The 18,143-nt window shown below is 52.9% G+C and overlaps 1 protein-coding gene across 1 annotated transcript in view; it reads left to right on the top strand.

Annotated features, from left to right (window-relative positions):
* Zan (zonadhesin) overlaps positions 1 to 18,143 on the top strand; it is a 44,802-nt gene that overhangs the window by 10,352 nt on the left and 16,307 nt on the right. The window contains 27 exon segments of the mRNA XM_087196533.1: positions 1,345 to 1,437; positions 1,558 to 1,645; positions 2,570 to 2,722; positions 3,431 to 3,595; positions 4,258 to 4,349; positions 4,464 to 4,542; positions 4,632 to 4,796; positions 5,390 to 5,661; positions 5,805 to 5,924; positions 6,979 to 7,147; positions 7,150 to 7,228; positions 7,230 to 7,549; positions 9,187 to 9,371; positions 12,136 to 12,224; positions 12,226 to 12,277; positions 12,425 to 12,542; positions 13,011 to 13,135; positions 13,253 to 13,398; positions 14,116 to 14,140; positions 14,143 to 14,188; positions 14,191 to 14,263; positions 14,603 to 14,710; positions 14,791 to 14,960; positions 15,628 to 15,677; positions 15,680 to 15,836; positions 16,662 to 16,802; positions 17,623 to 17,870. Of these exon segments, the coding sequence (XP_087052659.1) occupies positions 1,345 to 1,437; positions 1,558 to 1,645; positions 2,570 to 2,722; positions 3,431 to 3,595; positions 4,258 to 4,349; positions 4,464 to 4,542; positions 4,632 to 4,796; positions 5,390 to 5,661; positions 5,805 to 5,924; positions 6,979 to 7,147; positions 7,150 to 7,228; positions 7,230 to 7,549; positions 9,187 to 9,371; positions 12,136 to 12,224; positions 12,226 to 12,277; positions 12,425 to 12,542; positions 13,011 to 13,135; positions 13,253 to 13,398; positions 14,116 to 14,140; positions 14,143 to 14,188; positions 14,191 to 14,263; positions 14,603 to 14,710; positions 14,791 to 14,960; positions 15,628 to 15,677; positions 15,680 to 15,836; positions 16,662 to 16,802; positions 17,623 to 17,870 (3,528 nt within the window).

The following is an 18,143-nucleotide window of genomic DNA, read 5'->3' as shown; positions in this document are numbered from 1 at the left end:
ACCAATGAAGCCAGGCGTGGTGGCACACACCTGTGATCCCAGCACTCTGGGAGGTGGAGGTAGGAGGATCGAAAGTTCCAACCCGGCCTGGGCAACTTGGTAACTTATTGAGACTCTGTCTCAAAATGAAAAATAAAAGGGGCTGGGGATGTAGCTCAGTGCAAAGGCCCTGAGTTTAATCCCAGTACTACAAAAACAAACAAAAACAACTCCCCAAATGACGGACGGCTTTGTCACCTGGAGCCTGGGTGGAGAAGATTTGAACAAGTAGAATTTGAACAACAACAAAAATAAAGCGCTGCTCTGTGTGGCCCTCACTGGCCAGGCAGGCAAGGGCTTCTCTGTGAAGTCTGCAGGGTTGAGGCCATCTTCCTTGTGGGGTTCAGTGTGGCAGGGAAACAGCACACCCCCCACCAGCTGACAACTGGGACCGTAAAGTCCCTGCAGTATGGGTGAAAGCTTGGACTACAAAGGAGAAGACCTCAACTCGAAGGACAGAGACCCCTGGAGTGGAAACTGAGGCAGCAAATGAGAATTCCCATTCACAGAATTCACAGGGAACTGGGGCCACCTGGTCTGAGTTACAGCAGGTGGGACATCTGGGGGAGGGAGCCTCAGGGACAGAGGTATCAGGGAGGGGACATGTTTTAGGAAATCAGTAAGAACATGAGGTGAGAAGGCTGTGGATGGCCTTCTCCAAACCCTGGAAGACAGGTAGCTTACATTTACTGCTCAAACACTGATGAGGAGGAGAACAAAGGAAAAATCACCGGTAAGTGGGCTCTTGAAGGTTCACGATCACATTTTAGAATTCTTGATAGTGACAAGAGTGACATTTTTGCTTTTTTTTGGTACCGGGATCGAACTCAGGTCCTTGCACTTGCGCAGCAGGCAGTGAAACCACTGAGCTACATCCCCGGCCCCCATTTTTGCTTTTTTCCAGGCCAGACCCAAGTACACAGATGCTGCTGGACTGGGAATCGGTTGCTCCGAACTCCAAGGACAATTGTGAGTTGGAACCAGGCCTGCTCGGGCCACCTCTCCCTTCTCAGGACCCCTGTTCTGGCACCCAATCCCAGGCCCTTAGCCCAGGGGTGGCCTTGTAGGTGCCCTCAGGGCAGGGTGACGATATAAACAAGGAATGAATGTGCAAAGGACAGCCCTTGGGCAACAGAGGGCAGAGAGAATGGCAGAGAAGCACAGTCCTGGGAGGCTGAGGCAGGAGGATGGGAACTTCTGGCCCAGCCTAGGTCACTTGGCAAGACTTTCAAAATAAAAGTAAGCAAAAAAAAAAAAAGGAAAAAAGCAAGTAAATCAATAAAAAGGGCTGAGGATGTAGCTCAGAGCAAAGACCTCTGGAAAGTCGAGAACACCCACAGCCCCTCCTGGATGCCCACCAGTGTCACCATCCCCGCGGACCTCACCCTCCCCAGCCAGGTGGGAAGCTGGGGGTCGGGGGTCCATGGTGGGGGGGTGTACCTGACCTCAGGGAGCAGAGGCACAGGGACAAAGCTGTGGCCTCACAGGGCCGGGAATCCCCTTGTCCCCATCCCACAGCTGATATTTGAGGGAGTGAGGGGCAGCACGACCTACGTAGACATCTCTCTGGATGCCCTGTCCATCCATCTGGGTACCTGCCATCGGGGTGAGTCCCTGTCCCTCCCTGCCTTGTGTGCTGTCTCTCCCTGATCCCCTGCAGAGCTGCCCCAGCCACCAGAGTGGAGGCTGCTGGCCCTTTCTGCCCCACCCCTGTGACCCCGGAAGCAGCCTCACCCCAAGAAGAGCTGTGCGGACACCTGGTCTGGAGGGACCAGCCAGCCTGGCTGTCCCTGGGCCATCTCTGTCTTAGCATAAAAAGTCCTAGTCAGGTCGGGCATGGTGGCACAGGCCTGTAAACCCAGCACTTGGGAGGCTGAGAAAGGAGGATTGCAAGTTTGAGTCTTACCTGGGAGTTTAGCGAGAACCTGTCTCAAAGTTGAGAGAGAGAGAGAGAGAGAAGGAGGGAGGGAGGACTGGGGATGTACCTTAGTGCGAAGGTCCTGGGTTCAATCCCCAGTACCACCACCACCCCCCCAAAAAAAGGAAAAAAGAGAGAATCTCACATCTGAGGAAGACCTCCGTTCCAGGAAAACCTGGTTTTGAGGTCACTCTTGCCGTTACGGCTCCCCTAGCCCGTCCAGACCAAGCTCTCCAGGCTGACATTATGGATTCAAGAGGTGCAAATTCACAGGAAGGAAAATTCTGGGAGCTGGGTGAAGGGGACCAGACTCATTGAGCATAGGCAGCAGGCTGGGTTCTCCACACTCAGGACCTGATTTACAGTTCCACATGCCAGGCACTGTTGTGCCCAGTTGATAGAGGAGGAAACGGAAGCTTGAACAGAGTAAGGAGCAGGTGTCAGGGACACAGCTGGTAGGCAGCGGGGCCACTTCTGGCCCCAAAGCGTGCCGTGGCTCAGCTCAGGTCGGAAGCTGGAACTCGGGCTTAGTACTCCAGCCTGGCTGTCCTTTCCTGGGCTGCCCCCTCTCAGAGAAAGTCGCATGGTCCTTTCCTTCCTTGCTTCCCTCAGTCTACGTGATGCAAACCTGCAGCTTTAATACCCTAGATGATCTCTGTGGCTGGAGCTGGGTCCCCACTGCCTCTGGGGCCAAGTGGAGCCCATGGAAGGTCTCATCAGGGCAGCCAGGCGTGAGGCCCAACAACGACTTCTCCAGCCCTGGTAGTGGGTACTGACGCGCTTCCATCCTTCAGGGACCCCAGTATGTGTCACAGCAGCTGCCTTGGACCAGGCTAGTGAACCCCAGAACCCTCAGCCTCTCTTAGCTCAGGTTTCATGGCAGGAAGTAAATCCCAAACACCCTCACCCTGGGTCCCCCAAACTGCCACCCGACCATTGTTGCTTGGCAGATCCAACCCAAACTGCTCCTCCCTTCTCTTTCCTGGCACTGTCTGTTCTCCACACCTTCATCCTGTATCTACAGTGTGCCAGGTAGTGTCCTGGACACTTGAGAATTAGTCTCCAAAACAGGCATGGCGGCACACATCTGTAATCCCAGCCTTCCAGAGTATAAGGCAGGAGGATCACTGCAAGTTCCAGGCCAGCCTGAACTACATAGCAAGACCCTGTCCCGAAGGCCAACCGTGCAAAGGCCCTGAGGTAGTAGCAGGGCTATGGGGGAAGGAGAGCCTTGAGGTACAGCAAGGACCAGCAAGGGACAAGAGTCTGGGTGCTGCTTCTAAAAGGATGCCCAGCTTCCTGTGGCAGTGCCCACCCCCTCACCCAGTCCAGTTAGCCCTTGAGGGTTGAAGGCTCAGCTAGTGGTGATGTGGATATAGCCCCACCTTGGTGCTACCTGAATGGGCCAGGTCCCCATCCTCCTGGGGCCCTAACCCTGGATCCTTCCCACCTCCCAGGTCTTTCCTTTTACAGGAGGCTTCTACATGCTCCTGGACCCCAAGAATGCAAAGCCTGGGCAGAAGTCGGTCCTCCTGAGTCCACCGAGCCGCGTGGCTGTCTGTCTGATGCTGTCCTTCCATTACATCCTGTGGAGCTGGGCTCTGGGCACAGCCCTCCTGGTCTACGCCTCAGTTTCCAGTTAGAGGGGAGAAGTCTCTGGGTTTGCGCTGAGCTGCCCGCATCTCCAGGGGTTGGGGTGATGGAGACTAGGGGTGAGCCTCAGGATGGAGCAGAATGTGGGATGTGTGGGAGTGGAAATGAGGTAGGCACTGGACTATAGGAAAATAAAGGAACCATGGGAGTGAGAGAGGAGGATTACTTCCATTAGGGAATATTGCCCAAGTATTCCCTCTGTGACTCATCCCCTGGGGTGCAGATTCAAAGTAATTTCTCACTCCCTTCAAACTTACTTGTCTGTCCTTGTTTTTTTTGGTACCGGGGATTGAACTCAGGACCTTGCACTTTTGAGCCTTTTGTTTTTTTGGATGCTGGGATTTCAACCTAAGGCCTTCACCCTGGGCTACATCCCTGGTCCTTTTGTTTATTTTATTTTATTTATTTTGGTACTGGGGATCGAACTCGGGTCCTTGCCCTTGCGAGGCAGGTGGCAGAACCACTGAGCTAAATCCCTGGCACCCTTTTGTTTATTTTTAATTTTGGAGACAGAGTTTCATTAAGTTGCAAAATTGCCCAGGCTGGGCTCAAACTTACTATCCTCCTGCCTCAGCCTCCCAGGGGGCTGGGATTAGAGGCATGCACCACTATACTGGGCCGTATCTCTCATTTTTTTCCCACCGTAGGCAGCATTCGGAAACACACACTCTTCTCGGGACAACCCGGGCCTAACTGGCAGCGTGTTTCTGACAATTACACTGGACAAGGACAGATAGAGGTACAGAGAAGCAAAGGGTCGGTCTTGCACGTGGCAGGTTCCCCGGATGTTGAAGTGAATTGAAGGTCCCAGATGGGAAGGTCATGCGGGGGCTTCCATTCCCTTTCTTGGGAGTTCAGCGTGGTGGGCGTGTTCGGCGAGACCCCAGAGCTGGCAGTGGCAGTGGATGAAATCAGCATTGCTCCCTGTGAGGGTGAGAGTGAGGGGCCCCTCAGAAGTGGAGGGTTAGGAGCAGTGGAGAGCAGGGCTGGAGTTTCTCCAACTTCCCTTTCTCACCACCAGAGAGCTTTCCCCAGTGAGACTTTGAGGACAGCACCCACCCGTTCTGTGACTGGACCCGTGTGTCAGGGGATGGCAGCTGCTGGGCCTGGGGAAGTGAAAATATGTCCACTCACATCACCGGCCCCTTGGAAGGGGATTGGCAGGTGCCACGGGGTGGAGGAGGATGTTGGGGGAGGTGCCAGCCACCGGCCAGTGCTTGCTGGGAAACTGCCCTGAGCTGGGCTGAGGACGCCGACGTAGATTCAGTCGAGGATGCTTGTGGCCGACGGATCACTGAACGCTGCTCTCGCTCAAGACAGTCCAGCCCTCCCACTCTGTGGAGCCCCAAACTTCAAACTCTATTGTCCCATTTTTGGCCAAGACATTTTCAGCTGCTGGGTTGCAGGTTTGGTTTTCCCTTTCTTTCCTGCCCTTTTCAGGTAGAAATTCAACATGGAGTCGGGCATTAAGTGCCTACCTGTAATCCCAGCATTCAGGGAGGCTGAGGCAGGAAGACAGCAAGTTCAAGCCTAGCCTGAGTAACAGGGACTTAGCCAGATCCTGTCTCAAAATTAAAGAGTAAAAAAGGACTGGAGATGTAGCTCAGTGTGAAGGACCCAGGTCCGATCTCTAGTACCTCAATCAAACAAAAAGTCCAACATGGGCAGAGAAAGATGCAGCAGGTGAGACACTCAGTTGCTTGCTTAGATGCCAAGTAGAAAGCCAGGCATGGCTCTGGCAGTGGCGCCTCATCTCACCTGTCCCCCTCTCCTGCCCAGGCAAGCACTGTGTCTACCTGGAGGTAGATAGGTCCTCCCAGGTTGATAGGTCCACGAGGCTGGTGATCCGGCCCTTCTGCACCCCAGGCAATGTCTGCTTGGAGTTCTCATATCACATGTACAGTCTCGGAGAAGGCACCTCGCTCAGGCTCCTGCTCGGGGGCCCTGCGGGCAGTACTCCCACCCTGCTATGGGACCGCGTTGTGTCGCAGAAGCCCAACTGGCTGAACGCCACTGTCACCATCCCTTCGGGACATCAGCAGCCCATGCAGGTAAGTGTGGGGGTGATCTGGAGGGGGCAGGTGTGGCTGGGACTGGTGAGATTCCTGCAGAGTGACACTGGGGAGGGACAGGGCCCGCCGGATTGCTGAGTTGCCAGGGATTCATTTTCCTTTCTGTCCCATGTCGCTTTCAGCTGATCTTGGAGGCCATCCGCGGTAGCAATGCTGCCTTTGTGGTCGCTGTGGGTTTCATCTTGATCAGTCAAGAGACTTGTCGAGGGAGGAGGACACTTAAGCCCAGGAAGAGTCACACCGTACGTGACCACCTTGGCTATCTCTATAGGACCTGTGTAAAATGCAAGCCCTCACCTGGGCTGGCCTGAAATCTTAGCCATCCAGGAGGCTAAGGCAGGAGGATCAAACATTCAAGCCCAGCCTGGGCAATTTATCAACTTAGTACGAGCCTGTTTCAAAATTTAAAAAAATTAAAAAAAAAATTTTTTTTAAATCAACGAATAAAAAGGACTGGGGACATAGCTCAGTGCAAAGGCTCTAGTTTCAATCCTCAGTCCCATAAGAGAAGAAAAAGTAAATCCTCTTGCCTAGAGGTCCACACAACTGACATGGTTTCCACATCCTGTCCACCTCCACCTCTCCTGCACCATCAGGGTGCTTATTGGAGCAAACATGTCGTGCATGTGTGTGTGTGTGTGTGTGTGTGTGTGTTATAGGATTGAATGCAGGGCCTTTACATTGAGCTACATCCCCAGCCCTTTTTTATTTTTGAAACAGGGTCTTACTCAATTGCCCAAAATGAGCTTAAACTTGTAGTCGTCCTGCCTCAGCCTCCCAGAGGGCTGGAATTACAGCTGTGGACCATCACAATTGACTAGTAAACATGTCTTTGATGCCATAAGTTTCTGGGGCTGGATCTGGAACCCCTTAACTATCGGTCCTAAAGGCAGGATAAATATCGTTTTTTGCTTTTTTGAGACAGGGTCTTGCTGGGCTTGAACCCTCTATGTGGCTCAGACCAGCCTCAAACTCACATTGATCCTCCTGCCTCAGCCAGCCAAGTGCTGGGATTACCAGCACCACCACGTCCGACATCCTAGTGGCTCTAATGTTTCTTGTGCCCAGCACACTATCAGGCATATATTGGGAGCACCGTTAGTTGAGTGTCAGTTAAGTGATTGACAGTTGGGTTTGAGAGTTGAAGGAAAGGTGACTAAGTTGCCCGTCCCTCCAAGCCCACCCACCCCAATTTGATGTGAATGAAGGGGGATGATTTTGACCAAACTCCAGGATTTGTTTTTCTCTGCAGCACCGATACCAACAGTGCTTCCTACCACTTTCCCCATACAAGAGTCAATAGTCTCCACAGAAAAGCCTGCAGTCCCCATAGAACCCTCTGTGCCCGCTGAGATACCCACTGCCCCTGTAGAAAAACCTACTGTCCCAGCCAGAGAGACCACCCTCCCCCTGGAAAAGACCACCATTCCCACTGACCAGATCACTGTCCCCATGGAAAAAACCACCGCCCCACTGAAGGACCTACCATCCTCACCAAAGACCCTGCTGTCTCCACAGAACAACCCACCATCCTGACTGAAGAGACCAACTGACGGGACCACTGTCCCCATAGAAAAGCCCACTGTCCTCACTGAGGAGAACACTCTCCCTATAGAAAAACCCACCATCTCAGCTGAAGGACCTATTGTCCCCACTGAAGAGACGACCATCCCTGCTGAAGAGACCATTGTCCCCATCAAAGAGCCCCCCATCTCCACAGAAAAATCCCCTCTCCTCACTGAAAAGCCCGAAGCTTGTACACCCTCTTGTCCCAGTTCCACTCTTCTGCCCTTGGGGCCAACAGCCATGGCGACACCTCCAGATGCTCCGACTGCCTCCATGACCAGCGGTGCCCCAGCCACCACAGGTAGGAGAGGTGGGTATTGGGCACAGGGCTGAGACAAGGGAAAGGCTCTTGTAGTAGGAATCCTGTCGTCTCAGTGGAGAGTGAGCCAGGCCTCACCTGAGCTGGAGGCAGCAGGACAGGAGAGGGTGACGGTGGGAACCAAGCACAGCTGCTCCCCGTCATACCTGTCTTTTCTTCCAGTACAGGGGATTGAACACAAGGACTTCACACTGAGCTACATCCCCAGCCCTTTTTTATTTTTTATTTTGAGACAGAGTCTCAATAAATCACTGAGTTGTCCAGGCTGGGGTTGAACTTGCACGCCCCTGCCTCATGCTCCCAGAGTGCTGGGATTACAGGTGTGTGCGTCCACACCTGTTTTTCTTATGTTTTAAAATTGAAATGTAAGACCAGGGATTTAGCTCAGTGGTTCTGGTGCCTACCTCAAAAGCGCAAGGTCCCAAGTTTGATCCCCGGTACCAAAAAAAAATAAAATTGAAATGTAGTTTATTTACCACATACTTTGCTCCCTCCCACTGTGTGTGTGTGCTAGAGATGGATCTAGGGTTTCACATCATGCTAAGCACATGCTTTGTCACTGAGCTGCACCACTAAGCCCTCATCCTTCTTTTTTTTTGGGGGGGGGGTTTGAGACAGGCTCTCACTATGTGGTGCAGGCTGGCCTTGAACTCACTATGTAGTCCAGAATAGCCTTGAACTCGCAGCAGTTCTACTGTCTCAGCCTCCCAAGTGCTGAAATTACAGGCATGTGCCACCATGCCTGGCCCCTTGCCCTTTTAAAATGTACAAGGGCCGAGGATTTAGCTCAGTGGTTTCACCGCCTGCTGCGCAAGAGCAAGGACCAGAGTTTGATCCCCGGTACCAAAAAAAAAAAAAAAAAGAGTTGAGCTACAGGTTTGAACTTTGGGCTGGGGATTTAGCTCAGTGGTTCCGCCACCTGCCTCGAAAGCGCAAGGTCCCGAATTCAATCCCCGGTACCAAAAACAAAACAAACAAACAAACAAAATAAAACGTATAATTTGGTGGTTTTAACTGTATTCCAAAGGTTGTATAATCATCATCAATTTTTTTTTTTGGTGGTGGTTCTTGGTGTGGAACCCAGGGCCTTCAACTGAGCTACATCCCCAGCCCTTGTTAATTTTTTATTTTGAGACAGTCTCTTACTAAGTCACTAAGTTGCTCAGGCTGGGCCTCAAATTTGTGATCTTCCTGCCTCAGCCTGTCAGAGTACTGGGATTACGAGTGTGCACCACCATGTCTGGCCCATCATCACTTTCTAATTCCAGATATTTTCACCATCCCAAAAGCAAATCTCTTCTCCTTCAGCAGTCACTGTATTCCTCCATCTTCCCAGGCCTTGGTGACCCTAATCTTTCTGTAGCCTGTATTTGCTTGTCCTGAATGCTTCCTGCACATATGACACGAGAGCCTTTGTGTCAGGCTTTCTCCCTGAGCCAATGTCCTCAGAACCATACCATAACAGTGTAGCTCTGTCAGAACCTCATCCTCTCTATGGCGGGGCCATGTGCACCGCCATCTTAGGGAGGAACTGGAGTTCAGGGCTGGGGCAAAGGCAGGAAGGCTCCTGGGAGCAGCTTGGGAGTGGAGGCTTGATGAAGACTGTGTCTTCTCCTCAGTGAGCTGCCTCTCAAATGCCCACTATGAGCCTTGTGCGTGCCCAGTGTCCTGTGAGACCCTCAATCCCAGTTGTGGGCCACTCTGCCAGCCAGGCTTCGTCTGCAATCCTGGATTTCTGCTCAGTGCCATCCAGTGCATCAATGCCTCGTCCTGCAACTGCACCTATGGCGATAAGAGCTACAAGGTAAGTTGCCAGGATGCCGCCACTCCTGAGGGGCTTCGGTGGAACACCTGGGTCCTGGGTTCACCTGCTTCCTGGGTGAGATGAACTTGGACAGTCCCTAAGGTTAGTTCAAAGCTGTGCTTAGTCAGGGTCTTGCTGTGTAGTTTAGATTGATCTTACGTAGCCCAGGCTATCCTCCTGCCTCACTCAGCCGCCTGAGTGCTGGAATTACAGGTACGTGCCTGGCTCATCGTGTGCTTTTTGATGACCCTCGTGTTCACACTGTGAATCTTGGTTAAGCTTTCACTTTGGCCCATTGTCATGCTAGGCTGTGGTGAAGAGCCAGTCACCCATGGTCCTGAATGTTATTCCTTTAATTCAGGTCTGGGAGTGTATCTTCATGGTAGAGCACTTATCTACCACAAGCAAGGCCCTGGGTTCCATCCCCAGCACACAAAACAAAACAAAAAGCTGGACATGGTGGCACATAGCTGTAATCCAAGCTCTCTGAGAAGCTGAGCAAGGATGGCAAGTTTGAACCCAGTCTGGGTAACTTACTGACTTACTGAGACTCTGTTGTAAAATAAAAAATAAAAAAGGCCTGGGGCCAGGCATGATGGCACATGCATGTAATCCTAGCACTCAGGAGGCTGAGGCAGGAGGATTGTCAAAAGAGTTCAAGGCCAGCCTGAACTACATAGTGAGACCCTGTCTCAAAAGACCAAAAGGGTGGGGTGTGGGGCGCGTAGAGATGTAGGTCAATGGAAAGGGCTCAATGCCTAATACGGGAAAAAATTACTGATGAGATAGTTTACATTTGCATCATACTAAATCTTCAAAAATCCAACCTGTATTTTACACATTGAGCATTTGGGTTTTTGGGGGGGTTTTTTTTGGTACCGGGGATCGAACTTGGGACCTTGAGCTTGCGAGGCCGGCAGCAGAACCACTGAACTAAATCCCTGGCCCAGCATTTGTCATTTTGGATGGGCCACATTTCAAAAGCTTAGCAGTCCCCCATGGACTGGCTGGTGGCTGGTGGCCAGGATAATGGACAGATCTACACCCAGCAGACCTGGGTTTGAGTGTGGGCTGCAGCATCCATTTGCCAGGTGGACTTGGGCAAGTTACTTTACCTCACTGGGAATTGAACCCAAGGCCTTCACACTGAGCTACATCCTCACCTGTTTTGATGTTTTATTTTGTGGCTGAGTGGCTGAGCTGCCCAGGCTGGCCTTGAATTTGCTCTTCTCCTGCCTCAGCCTTCCAGAGGGCTGGGATTATAGGCATGTGCCACCACACTTGGCTCTTTATTTCTTTAACTGTTTCCATATCTATAAAAAGGTGCACGGTAAGATTTTCTGCCTCATATAAGATTGCTGTCTGGGTGAAATTAGATCCTAACACAGTGCTAATTACTTAATAAACATTCATTGTTATCATTAATGATTTGTGATAAACATAATATACAACCTGTTCATTAAAAGTGCATTAAGCTACTCATTAGTGTCCAGAGCCACCTCTCAGCTGCAGGTGTCTGTCCTCCCCTCTGTTGGCAGAGCTTCTGGAGATCTCTCCAGGGACCAGTTCCTCCCCAGCCCTTCTGACCCATCTCCTGGGGTGCAGAGTTGCTGCTAGGATCAGCTCAGTGCAGCCTGGGCAGGGAGCGGCATAATCCCAGCATGAGGGCTCTCTTCCCTCCACCTGGGGAGGCGGAGTTAACTTCCATATCCGTCAGTGTGTCCAATAATCGTTTGTCATGTAACACTTTATACCTTCCTGGCAATAGCCTCCTCATAGATAGGGTATGAATCTTGCATTCCTAATGCTCTCAGCCAGATTGGAGGGGGGGGTGTGCATGTCTGTAATCTCTGCAGTCTAGGAGGCTGAGGCAGGAAGAGTGATAGTTTGAGCCCAGCTTGGGGAATTTAGTGATATAGCAAAACTCGGTCTCAAAAAAAAAAAAAGGGCCGGGGATTTAGCTCAGTGGTGCTGCCACCTGCCTCATAAGCGCAAGGTCCTGAGTTTGATTCCCAGCACCAAAAAAACCAAAAAGCTGGGCATGGTGACGAACACCTGTAATCCCAGTACTTGGGAGGCTGAGGCAGAAGGATCATCATAGTTTTGAGGCCAGCCTGGGCTACCTAATGAGTTCAAGGCCAGTTTAGACTACATAGCAAGACTGTCTCAAGAAAAAAGAAAAAGGAGGAGTGGGGTGGAACTGGAGATGGAGCCCAGTGTAGAAGTCCTGGGTTCAATCCCTAGTACTGCAAATAAATAAATACACAAACACATGCATCCTTTCAGGCTCAGAGGGGCACGCTGGGTCTTCACTGAATCCCTCTTATTGAATGAGAGTTGTCTCTTGCCACATGCTGAGGTCAAGACAGGGAGTAAAGACATGGTCCCCACCTGGATGCTTACAGCCAATCACAAAAATAAATCTACAAGTGCTGTTGTGGTAGGTCAGTCCTTGGAAGGACGGTCCCCAGAGCAGAGGGCGACCTAGTCAGGGAGGCCTGAGACATCTTCCCGAGACAGCTGCCCTTGAGCTGACCGCTGCTGGTTGTTGGGGAATAAATTGGAAAAACAGGGAGGGAAAAACATGTGGAGATAAGAGAGTAGCACATGCAAATGTCCTGTGGCAGTGGCACTGTCAGGTTGGTGGTGGGAAAAAGGCATGGGAGTGAGCTTAGGCGTGCACAGGACTCAGAGGAGGAGATGGAGACTGGACACAGAAGGCCTGAGAGACATGGCTTTGTGACTCTGGATCCCTCACTCCCAGCCTGGGGAGCAATGGTTCAGCCAAAACTGTGCAGAGCATTGCTGCTGCTGGCCAGGTGGTTGAGTGGAGTGCCAGCTCTCTCAGTGTGGGACACACTATGTGCCAGCTGAAGAATGACCAGTACGGATGCCCCCCGTACAGCGAGTGCCTCCCTGTCTGCTATCCAGGGCTTCGATACCAGGGTCTTTCACCCTCCGTGGAGTGGAGGAGGCAGGCAGGAGAGCAGGGATGTGGGTCCACCCTGGTGTGGCCGTGGAAGCAGCTTCTGGGTCCTCCTGTCTCCTGGGTAGGCACTGCCACTTGCTTGGTGTACGGAGACCCTCATTATGTCACCTTTGATGAGAGGCACTTTGGCTTCACGGGCAAATGCACGTACATCTTGGCCCAGTCCTGCCGCAACTCCACAGGTAAGGCCTTCGGGTGCCAGCCACTGCCTGGGGGCAGGGTGTGCAGTCAGAAGTGCCAGGTGTAGGGCAACTGTGAGTGGCAGAGCCTGGACGGGAGCAGATGGGTACAAGAGGTCACAGTGAAGCAAGGTCCTCTGTAAGGCAGAGGTTTCAATGTTGCCCCAGAGGCAGACTCTCAGGCCCAGACCACCAGGGAAAATGCAGTATAACCTATTATTTGTCAGCCGGGCATGGTGGTGCATGGCTGTGATCCCAGCACTCTGGGAGGCTGAGGCAGGAGGATCCCAAATTTGAACCCAGCCTGGACAAATTAGTGACTTAGGGAGACCTTATCTCAAAATAAAATTAAAATTAAAAAGGTCTGGGGATGTAGCTCAGTGGAAAGGCCTTGGGTTCAAGCCCCAGTACTGGGAAAACAAACAAAAGCTCATTGAATGTGTCCCTGGGCTCTCTTCTCTTCCCACCCAGAGCCATTCTTCAGGGTGACAGCAAACAATGAGGAATAGGGACAGGAAGGTGTGTCCTGCCTGAGCAAAGTCTATGTGACCCTGCTGGAGACCACGGTCACACTGCTCCGGGCGATGCACAGTGGTGCACCCATCCCCGCTCACACCTGTGGAAGGACAGACCCACCTGGCGTGCTGTGTCCTGGGTCCTCCTTGGCCCCCAGATCAGTGTCTGTTCCCTTCTCCTGCCCCTGCCTCTGCCAGGTTGAGGGCCATCGAGTCACTCTGCCAGCCATGCCTGCTAAAGGTGTCTTTGTGGGTCCAAGTGGGCAATTTGTGGAGCTGCAGACAGCGTTGGGCCTACGTGTGAGATGGGACAGCCAGCAGCAGCTGTTTGTGACAGAGTCCAGGTGAGGGACGGCCCTGCTGGGCAGCTGCCGTGTTCTGAGCTCCGCACCCCATCTGGACCCGTGCCTGCCCTTTAACCTTCCCTTCCAGGCACTAATGCTGAGCCATGTAGGGTCCTTAAGAGGGGCAGAAAGCTCTGAGCTTCCTTGGGATAGGGAGGCAGACGGCAGGACGGATAGAGCACCTTGGGCCTGTACTGAGTCACACATGGACTCTGCCTCAGACCCATTCTTCAGGGAATGGACAGACTTTATCCAAACCAGCTGGAGTGACTTAGGGTCAGCTTGGGGTGATTTATGGCTGGGCAAACACATGGTAAAGCAGAAGGGGCCGAGAGAGACCATAGGGATGGCTCAGGGTAAAGGCCACAAAGTCCTCATGTGCCCAGTACCTAGCATGGAGCCTATGTCCGGAGTAGCCGCCTTTTCCCCCTTTATTGAAGAACTTGGGATTGAGCTGAGGGCCTTTGCACTGAGCTACACCCCCAGCCCGTTTTTATATTTTTATTTTGAACTCACTAAGTTGCCCACCCAGGCTAGGCTTGAACTTGGGATCCTCCTGCGTCAGCCTCCCAGACTGCTGGGATTACAGGCGTGCACCACCATGCCTGGCGGAAGTAGGTGTCTCTTAATCTCCCTTGCATCCTCCTGCATTGGGGTCCTTCGGGAGACTGAGCACCTCCTCCTCCACTCACACCATCCCCTCTCCCGGCCCCACAGCACCTATGCAGGCAAACTCTGCAGTTTGGTTTCTGTGGCAACTATGATGGGGAGAGCAGCAACGACAACCTGGAGCCGATGGTAACCCAGCACGGGATGATGAGGAGCTGGGGAATAGCTGGCAGGTGGTTGAGGGTGAGGACAGGGAGTAAATGAGGAACCCTCACGGGGTGACCTGGTCCCCTTCTCCACCCTCCTGGCCTTTGCCACCTTCTGAGACCCACTACAGCCTACTGGGGAAACTGAGGCAGGGGGATCGCTTGAGCCCACGACTTCGAGGCCAGTCTGAGCAACAGAGTGAGACCCTGTCTCAAAAAGCAAAGAAACCACAACTGACTAAAAATGCCCTTTTCCCTTTGCCTCCCTGGAGCCTCCAGGTACCCCTCCCTCTGGACTCAGGGTTCCAGTGTCCTCTCAGCGGTGCCTGAGTAGCTGCTGGCTGGGAGGCCCCAGCCTTGGCCCTGACCGCTGGCTGTGTGCCTTCTAGGTGCCTGCAGAACTGGGCAGATTTCCCATCCTGTGAAGCGGCCTTGAAGAGCACTATATCGGGGCCCAGGTTCTGCAGCGGCCTGGTGGACTCCTGAGGACCGTTTGAGTATGAAAGAGGGCAGGGGGTGCGGGGACCCCAGGGGATGGGAGACTGCGCCCCTCCCACTCACCCGGCCTCTTGCCCAGGGCCTGCCTGCTGCACCTGAAGGCCTCTTCCTTCTTCAACAACTGTATGTCAGACCTGTGCAGCTACCAGGGGTTCCCGGTGATGTTGTGCGCCCACCTGTCAGCCATGACCGCAGCCTGCCAGGATGCTGGCTACCCCGTGAAGCCCTGGAGGGGACCCCAGTTCTGCCGTGAGTTGGGCCTGGAAGCGGGGGAGAAGATGTGGGACCTTTCTTTCAGACACAGAATGGGCATAAAAAATGGGCTTGCAGGGTGGGGATTAAGCTCAGTGGTTCTGGCGCCTGCCTCGAAAGCACAAGGTATGGAGTTCGATCTCTGGTCCTCCGCCCCAAATAAAGGGCTTGATGGGGGTGCGGGGTGTGGCTTAGCAGTGGGGTGTGCACTTAGCCTGGATGCGGTCCAGCGTCAAATATAAATAAAGTTGGCATTGAAGCCAGGCGAGGTGGTGCACATGTCGAAGCCTCCCCCACACTGTCACATGAGGCCAGGGCAGAGGGCAGAACTGGAAACATCCTTGAGAAGATCACACAGTCACTTGCAAACTCAAAAGGCTTGCATTCATTTATGTATTATATTTTACTTATTTATTTTTGCAGTATTGGGGATTGAACCCAGGGTCTTACACTAAGCTACATCCCTCACACTCTTTTTTTATTTTTTATTTTGAGACAGGATCTTGGTAGGGTAAGTTGCCCAGGCTAGGCTTGAATTTGCAATCGTCCTGCCTCAGCCTCCCAAAATGCTGAGATTACAGGTGCACACCACCCCTGTCCTCTCTTTTCTTCCCCCAACCCACCTGTCTGCTTCTCACCTGAGTATCTCCCTCCCTGTCTCTAGCCCTGGCCTGCCCTCGAAATAGCAGGTACTCCCTGTGCGCCAGCCCAGCGCATGCTCGGACACCTGCCGTGCAGCCTTTTCCAACAAGCCCTGCCCGGGCCACTGTGTGGAAGCCTGTGAGTGCAACTGGGGCTTCGTCCTCAGCGGCCTCGAGTGTGTCCCCTGGGCCCAGTGCAGGTGCCTCAGCCCCTCAGGGAGCTACTTCAAGGTCAGTGGCTGGGGTGATTCTCTTAGCCCTGGAGACAGAAAGGACTCACTTCTGAGGCCTGGGCCTGGGCCTGGGGCCTGCACTTTCTACACCAGGAAGAGAGGCAGGAGGGAGAAGGCAGGACAATCCAGGTGATTGAGGGCCAGGCTCTGACTTTCCTTTCTCTTTGTTTTTTTTTGGTGCTGGAGTGGGAACCCGGGGCTTTTTCATTCTAAACAAGTGCTCTACTGAGCCACACTCAAAGCCGGTGCTCTGGATTCTTTATCAACCCCTTTCGTGTGACCTGTGCTGCCTCAGCCACCTCTGCCCGTTGGAATCTGTCACATCCCTTGGGGCCCTTTTGAAATGCTCCCTCTTCCTTGGAGCCTTTCTGATGAACCAAGTCAGAAAACATCTCAAGAAGTCAGGGGTGGTGATGCTTGCCTATGATCCCAGCCCTCTGGGAGGCTGAGGGTGGAGGATTGCAAGTTGAAGCCCAGCCTGAGAAGATTAGGCACTTAGCAAGACTGTCTCAAAATAAAAATTAAAAAGGGCTGGGATGTAGCTCATTGAAAAGGCCCTGGGTTCAATATCCAGTATCACAAAAGGAAGGAAGGAGGGAGGGAAGGAAGGAAGGAAGGAGGGAAGGAAGGAAGGAAGGACAGAGGGAGAATTTCTAGGAAAGAGAGATTTTTCCATCTAGTTCATTATACAGACAAATAAACATCAGCCAAAATAGTAAATGAACAAAGAAATGCTCTGGGGAATGAGTCGGTGAGTGCTGGACAGCAGAATTTCAGTGGACTCTGTCTCCCTGGGAAAAGCTGCTTTCCTTTCTTCTCTCAACTGGGGGAGTGGTGGTACAAGCCAGGCTGCAAAGAATTTTGTGTCTGCCGAGGCAACAACCACATTCACTGCCAGTCCTGGAGGTGTCAGGCCCAGGAGGCCTGTGGCCACCAGAATGGCCAGTATGGCTGCTATGGCCAAGGTGAGTGGTCAAGGGGAAGGTGATTGAGGGCCCTCAGCAGGGGGAAGGCTCTGCCGGAAGCAGCTTCCCCGGGGGCTGTGTGTTAGTTAGCTTTCCATGATGATAACAAATACTGGAGATCCATCAGTTTATAAAGAGAAAAGGTTTACTTTGGCTCACAGTTCTAGAGGTTTCAGACAATTTAAAGGAGGGGAAGTTTATTTTGCCTCACATTTTTAGCCCATAGCCAGCCAGCTCCCAGGCAGGAAACAGCATGGCAGAGGGCCTGGCTGAGGAAAACTGCTCACCTCAGGGCAGCCAGGAAGCGGAGAGAAGGGAGGAGCCCAGGAGGGAGATGAACCCTTCCAGGCCCTCCCGCCCCCCAGTGATCACCTCTTCAGGCCAGACCCATCTCCTAACAGCAAGTCAGAGATAAGCCCCCGTGATTCGGTCACCTTCCACAAGCCCCCCTATAAGCCATGAGGCCTTGGGGGACATTTTTGATCTAAACCATAAGGGTGCAGAACACATGGCAGACACTCGCCTCATGGCTAGGACATGAAGCAGAGAAAGAAAGACCAGGGCACAGCCCCTCCACAGACAGGCTCCCAGCGACCAAGGCCTCCGGAGCAGCATCTTTAAGGCCTCAAAGAGGGGCTTTGGATAGAGCAGTCCCCTTCCTTGACATCCCCAAGCAAAACCAACCATGCTTTCTAGGGAAACACCACATCCGGGATGGCCGTGGGTGCCATCCGACATAGGCTGGCCAGATGGAAGCCCTGGATTAGGGCTTCCGGGGTGCAAGGCACTGAGACTCTGAAGCCTGTCCTCTCCTCCCCAGGTTCTGCCACCTGCACCGCCTTGGGTGACCCCCACTACCTAACATTTGATGGAGCCCTGCACCACTTCCTGGGCACCTGTACCTACACCTTGACCCAGCCTTGCTTGTCCCAGTACTTGGAGAACCACTTTGTTGTGAGCACCACCAGTGAGATTCGAGATGGGGACTTGCAGGCCTCCTATGTCAAAGCTGTCCACGTGCAGGTCTTCGACCTCAAGATTTCACTGATCAAAGGCTGCAGGGTTGTGGTATGTGCCACTCCCTGCCTCCCAGACCCCAGGCAGCCCACTGTGTTGTCTGTACACACAGCTGTCAGCCTCTTAGAGCCCCTGGGGATACATTGCACCCCTCTTCCTCCATGAAACACCCACCACCCCTCCTCCCCCAGGTCTTGCCTCTTTGCTTCTGTAGTACTGGGGATGGAACCCAAAGCCTTGGCACTGACTACCTCTCCATCCCATACTCTGAGACAGTCTTTCTAAGTTGCCCAGTCTAGGATCACCTTGAGATCCTCCTGCCTC

The sequence above is a fragment of the Heterocephalus glaber genome, unplaced genomic scaffold (assembly GCF_053883595.1).
Source record: "Heterocephalus glaber isolate CG9 unplaced genomic scaffold, H.glaber_assembly_v1.0 deba00001610, whole genome shotgun sequence".
NCBI classification, from domain to species: Eukaryota; Metazoa; Chordata; class Mammalia; order Rodentia; family Bathyergidae; genus Heterocephalus; species Heterocephalus glaber.
The sequence above is the reverse complement of the archived record's forward strand: the minus strand, read 5'-3'. Positions and strand labels throughout refer to the sequence as shown.